Raw genomic sequence first — 8,940 nt, 5'->3', positions numbered from 1 at the left:
ACTTGGGAGGCTGAGGCAAGAGACTCGCTTGAGCCCAGGACTTGGAGGTTGCTGTGAGCTGTGAGGCCATGGCACTCTACCCAGGGGGATAGCTTGAGGCTCTGTCTCAAAAAAAAAGTAAATAGAATTTATAGGTAGAACATTCTGGATCTCCCTCCAGTTTTTGCAGGTTGAAAGCACCAGGGTAGAGGCAGGGGCTGCATATAGCATATGAGAAGCAGTAGCTGCTCCCTCCTGGCTCCCTGAGTTATCACACCCTGTTCTTAGGTCCTCAAAGCTGTGAAGATACATTTCTTTCAAAGTGACTTTTGAGAAAGTCCCTCCCTAGGACCACGGAGTATCTGTGTGCCCTCTGCCACAACTCTGCCCGTGCCAAGGGGAGCCCCTGGTGCTGGCTAGAGAACAACTCCGCCTGTGCCAAGGGGAGTCCCTGGTGCTGGCTGGAATCTCATCACAGCTGCCCATAGACTGGGGGCTAGGTCAGGCCACTGGCACTGGAGCAGACTCAGGACTCGCAAGTCCTCCTGATGGTCTAGGCCAGAGCACTTGCTGTGCCCTCACAGCTAGACACCCCTCCAGGCAGCATGTGTGACCTCACTGTCACCTTCTAAACAGGCGGCTGTGGCTGCCACCACCACTCAGAGGCCCTCCTCCCTCACTGCCCATTGGCTTTCTCAGCATGTGCATTCTGAATTTCCTCTCAAAGCTGAAAGGACTTGAAAATGTAGACATGGGACAGATTTGCCCTAAGTATGGCATGAACTGATTAACATGCCCCTCCTCTGAACACCCTCATCTTGCTAAAGGCTCAGTAGACCTTTCGTCAAGGGCTTTGAGTCAAACTGGCTGCATTCAAATCACAACCCTACCATTTATAAACTGTGGCAGTTTACCTTGGGCAGATTACCTTGGGCAGATTAATCTCTGTGCCTCAGTTTTCTCATCTGTAAAAGGGAAGCATAACAGTACATCCTTCACATTTATGTGAAGATTAAAAGAGCAAATTTATATCCTGTGCTTCTCAGAGGGGCCTCAGGTGGGCCTAGTCAATGTCAGCTCAGCTATTTGTTAGTATTACTTCTAAAGGTAAGACCATATTTTCTCCTGAGAACAATAGACCTCCCCCCACCTTTTTTTTCTTAAATGTAAAGAGATAGGCAAGAGTATAAGGTCCTAGTGATCTTGCTGCAATTGCGCGCAATCATGGACACTTCCAAAGGGATAGTGGCTCCAGTGGGCTTACAGAGGGAAGGGGCTTTAGTGGGCTTTTCTGGCTGTCCCCTGTGAGGCCTTAAAGAGGAATGGCAACACCAATCCTTCCAGCGAGTCCAGCCTATTAGCTCAGAGGCAGAGCCCCATGGCCTAGTGCTTGGGGCTGAGAGCATACCCAGAATGCTCACCCCATCAGTCTACAGTGAGGAGCAACGTGGGCTCTGCAGCAGCGGCCCAGGCTCGGCATCTGTCAGTAGAGTCTGATCCAGACTGTGAGGCTTGCAAGCTTTGGCATCACGGGCAGCTTACCTGACTTCTTTAGTCTTACTAGACATCTAGCCCCAGTCTTACCCAGTGTTGTCATCTTTGTAGGGTCTCTTGGTGATGTAAATGAGATCATATGTGGTCACCAAGCCTGGGCAATGGTGAGCCCTCAGTGAGAGGAACTCTCATCACCAGCCAGCCTGTTCAGCAGGTGCTGAGTGTTCCCGGAGTCTCAGGAATGGGTGTTAGATGGCACCAGGCAGAGTCAGCCAGGCAGGAGAGTGGCCTGGCCACTGAAAGCTCCATCCCAGCCTACTTTTCTGCTGGGGCCTCAGGGACCCATCCTTTTCTGTGTCCCAGTCATTAGGGAGTCAGCATGTTTCAGGCCTATGTCCACTGGGTGTCACAGGCCTGGGTGCTATGTCATGAGGGAACTCTACCCACCAAGATGATCTGTCTGGGAAATTCCTGAGTGGACTCTTTCACAGAGGAGCCTTTCTCAGCTTGGGAAAGGTGGCATTTTCCTGTATCTAGTCAATGGCAGTTAGCCCCAGCTCAGGGAGGAAAGGCTGCATCATAGTGGCCCTGCCACCATGCTGCTATGTTGGGTGTCTGTCTTGGCCCCAGGACAGAGGCTGGGGGAGTCAGGGATGGCTGGTCCTCTGTGTCTGCAGGACACAGCCAAGTAGCTAACCGAGTAGTGGCTTTGTGGATGCACACTCTCACACTCCATCCACAGACAACTCCTGGTGTCCCTACTGTACCCTGTATACTATTGCTGGCACTAGGGAGGTACATGGTGGGGGCCATTCCTGTCTCCCTCATGAGCTTATATGTAGTGTGAATAGTCACACGAGCAAATCAACATAAGCCAGATACTTTGAGATGTGATGAGACTCTAACCTGATAAATGGGGTATGTGATAGACAATGGTTTTTCAGGAAGGTGATAAGGGAAGGCCTCTCCCAGGAGCTACTGATATTTGAGCTGAGATCTGAATGACAAGGACAAGTGAAGCACATGGGGACCTGAGGGAAGAGCACATGTGCCAGATGGAGCAAGCTGGACCCCAGGGAACACTCAGAGGCTGGTGCTGAGCATCAGGAGCCGGCAGAGCTGGGCAGGGAAGAGATTACTTGAGTCGTGAGAAGCCATTAGAGGGTGTTGTATGAACGTGAAATTGTGTGGTTTGGGTTTCCAAGAATCTCTCTGGCTGCCAGGTGGAGGACAGCCTGTATGAGAACAGCATAGAGGTGGAGAGGTGGGTAGTCCAGGAGAAAGACTGCAGTGGCTGGCCTTGGTGCTAGCAGGGGCTGGAGAGGAGCTGAGAAAGTGGCAGTGGGAGGAACGCTGCGTAAACCCAGCCCTGGTGGGAGTGTCCAGACTGGGCCCTTTGCACCTGCACTCCTTCCTGGCAACATGCACATGCTGCTGCTGGACCCACCGCAGAAGACCTGGACAGCCGTCTAGTGTGCTGACCTGAGGGACAGTGCCAGGTGCCCCAGGCTAGCACTTGCAAACCCACTGGCTTTGCAACCATTCATCACTGGATATGCTGGTGGAAACTGGGGTGGCCATGCTGGATCAGAAACAGTGCCCCATAGAGACTCCAAAGCTAAAAAGACCTGGAGGGTATCTCAGACCTATTTGGAACTGTCTTTCTTAGAAAGTGCCAGAAGTCCTCACAGAATTAAACGTTTGGAAACCAACCTGTTGGAAAGTTGAAACCATCTAATTACCATGAGCTCCTCTTAGGTTGGGCCCCATTAAGTGCCAGGCCAAGTGTTAGCCTATTTCATGTGACAACAACTCTGCAAAGCTGGTTACCGTCCCCTTTTGCAGATGAGGAAACTGAAGCTCCAGGTGGTTTTCAGTTATTTAGGAAGCTACACAGTGGGCCTGGACACGACTGTCAGGGACGTGCGAGCCTTGTGTCCCACCAGGTCGTGCTGGCTGCGCCTGCCTGTCTGCCTTGCCCAAACCACCCAGCACCGCCAGCCCTACCTGGCCCAACCCAGCACCGCCCACCACACCCTGCCTGCCCCGCTCACCGCGCGCACGTCGTCAGGAAGTTCCTCGTCTAGCTCCCCCTTGACAATCTTCTCCAGAGTGTTGATAGAGATCTCCAGGAGCTTTTCATGGTGGTGGTTCTCTAGGTCTCGGCACTGAGCTATCGTGCAGCCACAAGTTAAGCAAAGGCCCGGGGTGGAGCAGGCCAGTGCGTCCCCAGCCGGTGGGCTAAGGCCTCTGTCTGACAAGCAGTCTGAGGGCCCGGGCTGTTTCAGCTACATGAGAACAGACTTTAAGGGCTGACGGTGAACTCTGAGGTGCCCGGTGGCATCATCACTGTCATAGCTGTCCACACACATGCGCTAAAGCCCAGAGGCATCCAGGTTCGCCATGCCCGCCTCTACACCCAGTCATCATGGACCTTTGCTGCCTGGCTCACCTCAGTGCTCCTTTATCATCCACTTCTCTCCATCCTGCGGCCTCCCCTACTGGACACTGCAGTGGGCTGCCTGCTGCCCTCAGCACTCTCACCCTTGCTCCCCACAGCAGTTGCCACAAGCTTGGAGATGTAGTGGGAGCCCATCACCCCCTTGCGTAAAGCTGTGGGATGCCTCACCCTCCCTAACTTGGCCTAAAGGCCTCCTCCTGGAACTGGACTTCTGTGGCCAGTCTTCGGGGCCTTTGCACAGGCTGCCTCCTCTACCTGGAATGCCTTCCCCACACTTGACATGGTAAGTTCCTCTCACTGAGGGCTCACAATTGCCCAGGCCTGGTGACCACACAGGACCATACCTCAGTTCCTCACTTAGTGGATCTTCCCTGAGGAAGGCTTCTGACACCTCAGCCCACCCCTCGGGGGTTAACTGTTGTTCAACCTGTGCCTTCAGTACCACTTGTTACCTCCATAATTTGTTTCCCTGCTGGACTTTGAGCCCCAGGAAAGCAGGACCAGGCGGGTGCTTCTAGGGTGGGGCACAGGAATTTGCCCCCCATGTGACAGGGCTCTGAGTTCAGGTGGCAGAAGGGTTGGTTATGCTCCAAATGTTGGCTCCAAACCCTAACATTTAACCTGACCAGCTCATTGTGAATAATTGTCAGCATCTGCATATGGACATTGCCTCATCCCCAGAGTGCATATGTCTGCAGCACGGGGGCAGGTGGTCATTCTGGGGCATCCTCTCCCCCATGAATTTCACCCATGTAAGAACAAGCCAGAACTCCACTGCATACAGTGGGGCTACCCACACAGCAGTTCCTCTGGGCATCCAGATCATCATAACAAGACCATCACTGTTCTGAGGGAAGGGAAACCCCCCGGACTCCATGGGACATTCTTTTTGAACATGCTAAGAGGTTGCCAAATCTGCATCCTTTGAAGGTGAGCTTTTTTCTTGACGAAAAACTGGAGGTTTTACAGTTTCCTAATTTCAAAAGTGGGGATTTCCACTAAATTGGATCCTAGGATAAATTTAAATATCATCTTTTTGTAAGTCAAACAGGGCAGAGTTATTTCTGGTTTAAAAAAAAAGTACAATTATAGCATGCCTACTTTTTTTTCTTTTTTGCAGTTTTTGGCTGGGGCTAGGTTTGAACCCACCACCTTTGGCATATGGGGCCAGCGCCTTACTCCTTTGAGCCACAGGCACTGCCCTAGAGTGCCTACTTTTTACTATCTTTGCCAATGTATTTAGGCTACTAATGCCATGGGGGGGATCTTTGCAGGTGGCCACCCAGTAGGGGACCCCATTTATTTGTATTCTGCTTAGTTTTTAAAGAAGCTTTGCTCTTCTCTGCTTTTAACAAAATATAGTTGCCTCTCCCCTGGCTCCTTTAGAGAGCAGGACACACCTAGGGGCCTTGTGGCGCCTCCCCATGGGGAAGTCATTAGAGAAAGGATATAGACCTTGGACATTCTCCACAAAGAGTCCTACCAAGTCTGTAATGTTCCTTTCAAACAAGTTTATGGCCTCCTGGAAATAATAACACAGTTAATATGCATGTTTAGTCTCCCAGCTCCAGAGCAAAAGTCACTCCTTAGAACTTAGCAGGCTCCTCTAGTCACAGACCTTCATCCACCTTGACCTCCCTGGGAAGATGGTTGAGAACTCTCTCTCCAGAGCTCTGTTGCTGTCCAAGCATATTTACTCACTTGCTGCCTGAATGTTTAAGGTATTCACCGGACTTTGCCTATGCTGGCCCCTCTTCCAGGAACATTTGTCCTGGTCTTACTCCCTCACTTCCCCTCACCAGCACACACCCAGCCAACCTTCTTCCTTTGGGCTTCTCAGTGGCATTCATCCATCCCTCCCAGGGTAATAGTGGAGTGACTTGTCAAGAACCAGATTAGCTGGTATCCCAGCTCCACCACTGTGTGTAACTGTGGGAAAGCTTACCTCCCTGGACCTCAAGCTCTTCATTTGTGCAATGGGTTTCCTACATAGTACCTATTTCACAGAGTGATGGTGGGGTTAGATAAGTTAATTCATAAAAAATGCTTTGCCAGGCTCCTGGCAGACAGAAGGCCTTCATAAGAGCCGGGCTGTTACCCTAGGCCTCTCACCATTAGTTGCTGTTTCCTGCTGTTTAGCAAGGCACCTAAGGCCTAAATGGGACTGAGTGTTGATTGGGGAACAATGGAAGATGTGATTGTGAGGCCTGCTACTCTGGGAGCGTCCCCCCTCCATCTGTTGTGGACCCAGGGGCTGCAAGGCTGGTGGGGGGGGGAATGCTGTGCAGAGGATCTTCAGGAGCCTGAGGGCTGTCTGCAGGCTGAGCATGCAGTGCAGATTTCAAATGTATGTAAGTGCTGTTATGGTGAAAAAAAAATTGAGCAATTGAAAAGCATGACTGCCCTTGCAGCATTTGGGTGCAGGTGATACAAGTAGGACAGTGCATGGGGTGGGTTCCAGGAAATGTTTGGATGCTGAGAAGCAATCTCCTGCTGCCGTGCTCTCCCCTGGTGCCGCTGCTTCTGCAGCACTTGCACATTCCCCACGGGGACAGTATCTGCCATGTGATGTGACAGGGAAATCTATCTCATGTCTGAGGTGTCACTTGACGTGTGAGGAATTGATTAGTTGCTATCTCTTGGCCCAGCCACAGCGGCAGCCGATGAGCTTCAATTCATCACACCACTTCAGAATCCCAGTGTCTGAGCCTGTGGACACACAGTCACTCTGGTCCCTAATGAATCTGCTACAGCAGCACTTTTCATTCCCACCACTTAGTGCTCAGCTGCAGGCTCCTTGCATCGCCTAGGAGGTGGCAACTACAGGCTGAAATGCGGGGGAGCCTTTGTTTGGTCCCCGAGAGAGAGTCCACTTTTTTTTCCAAAGACCCAAACAGTTCCTTGGGCCTAATCAAAAACTTCTTTGCTGAGGCTTTCTCTTCCTGGGTGGGGCAAACATTCCAGAGTGATGAGCTTACCTCTCATTCTCCACAAGGACCATTTCTGAATGATCTAAAATGTATTAAAAACAGCGAGGGCTGATGAGCAAGAAAGCTTCAGCCTGACATTCTGCAAGGCTCAGCACCTTTCCAACAGAGGAGCACCATGAAGGCCCCGCTTGCTGCTGTTTGCACCCACGTCCCAGGCCCTGCCTGGCCTCCAGCTGCCCCAGGCCCCACCTCACCTCCAGCTGCTCCACCAGCTGCATCTCCAGCGTCATGAGCACGTTGAACAGCTCCGTGATGTCCTCGCTGCACTCCATGATCTTCTTCTCGATGCTGGGCACCTCAGACTCTTCTCGAATGGTACTTAAACTCTGGAAACAAAAGTCTGTGCCTTAGGAATCACCTACTAAGTGTAGTTATTGATAGTTGATGGCAGAAGGCAATTAAGTTATATGGGTAAGAACTTGGACTCTGGAGTGGGTCTCAGTTTTGCCCTCTGCCAGCTCTCTGAGTTTGTAGACGCCACCTATCCTCTCCTTGCCTATGTCTCCTTGTCTGTAAAGTGGGAATGGTAACGGCCCATACTTCGACACAGATAAGAGGACATATGCAGCTCTTAGAGCATTCGTAAGTACTCAGTCCCTCCCTGTTAGCTCCAGTTTTTATTAGAGGCTACTGGGCAGGGTGGAAGGAGTCCCAACATATGCTGCTGTGGAATGTTGATTATTTTGAGTTAAAGACACTTAACAGCAGTTTTTAACAGCAGATGCAAAGAGGCCACTCTGACCCCCCTTTTCTTCCTGAGCGCAGAAGATGAAACTGCCATGTAGAAGGTGCCCTTCCTGTGCTAGGAAGAAGGGAGAGATTCTTATTACCAGAGATGGGGAGTCAGCACCGAGAGAAATTTGTTCAACTAACCCTTGTGTTCCTAGTCACTACCCCACAAGTAATTGCTCTAGCCCAGCCCCTTTGGTTTTTCCTGTTTTTACAACTTACTACTCTTTGTCCAACCTAGTATATAAGCCTTTGGCCCTACCTGTTTCCTTGGGTCTTCACTTTTCTTGTGAGTGCTCCCACATATATAATAAAAATTAGTAAAAATATTACTAAGCAAAGTTTGTATGTTTTTCTCCTGTTAGTCTATCTTACGTCCGTTCAATTCCTGGTCTTACTTGGAGGCCCTAATAGGGTAAAGGAGAAATTTCACTTGCCCTACAACTTCAGAGTCAGGTGGACCTGGATTTGAATCCTGTCTGGGTCACTCAATAGCAGTGTGACCTGGAGAGAGGACAGTATTCTCTAGGCTTTGGTTTTATCACTGTAAGTGGGGAGAAGAATCTGTACCCTCACCAAGTCCTGAGGCTTAGAGGCTAGGTACAGGATGTGCCTGGCACATAGTGGAGACTAGATTAACGGAACTTTCTACAAAAGGCTTAAAACAGCACAGGTTGGGAGAGACACTGGAAAGGAAAGACAGTTCCAGCCTTTGAGGAAGTCAGTTGAACCCATACAGAGCAAGTGGCAGCCCATGGTAAACAGATGTGGAGCCATGTGGAGTGAGAGGCACTTACTGGCTGGAGAGCAGCCTGGAGTCTAAGCACAGCACTGAGTACCGACTGTTCACTAGCGAAAGGCTAGGGATCACAAACCACACCAGTGCAACATCAACTTGTTCATGTTGACACTGGGTGTTTATCATAAAGGAGGATGGAGTAATGGTATGATTCAGTGGGGGAAGTGATATTTATAATAATGACTACCTGATCTGTAGAAAAACCAGGCTCACCCTTACCTCAAGCCATAAGTAAAAATAAATTCCTGATGGAGTGAAGATTCAGATGTAAAAAATAAAACCATAAACGTGCTACAAGAAAACATGGGTATTTTTAATAAATAATCTCAGAGTGGAGAAGTCTTTCCCAAGTACAACAAGAGGAAAAGATTGATAAACTCTACTACATAAGAAAACTGAAGCTGGGTGTGGTGGCATGCACTACTTGGGAGGGTGAGGCAGACTGCCTTGGGTGATATAGTAAGACCCTGTCTCAAAAAAAAAAAAAA

At 50.2% G+C, this 8,940-nt stretch overlaps 1 protein-coding gene across 1 annotated transcript in view; it reads right to left on the bottom strand.

Annotated features, from left to right (window-relative positions):
- Positions 1 to 8,940, bottom strand: part of DRC3 (dynein regulatory complex subunit 3) — a 33,553-nt gene that overhangs the window by 3,804 nt on the left and 20,809 nt on the right. The window contains exons 8-10 of the mRNA XM_012806056.2: positions 7,119 to 7,250; positions 5,386 to 5,456; positions 3,528 to 3,651 (exon numbers count right to left, since the gene is read on the bottom strand). Coding sequence (XP_012661510.1) covers positions 3,528 to 3,651; positions 5,386 to 5,456; positions 7,119 to 7,250 — 327 coding nt within the window. The remainder of the gene's footprint in view (positions 1 to 3,527; positions 3,652 to 5,385; positions 5,457 to 7,118; positions 7,251 to 8,940) is intronic.

Source organism: Otolemur garnettii, unplaced genomic scaffold, assembly GCF_000181295.1.
Source record: "Otolemur garnettii isolate 467f Iridium unplaced genomic scaffold, OtoGar3 scaffold00046, whole genome shotgun sequence".
Classification (NCBI taxonomy): Eukaryota; Metazoa; Chordata; class Mammalia; order Primates; family Galagidae; genus Otolemur; species Otolemur garnettii.
This window is presented reverse-complemented; position numbering and strand designations above follow the sequence as displayed.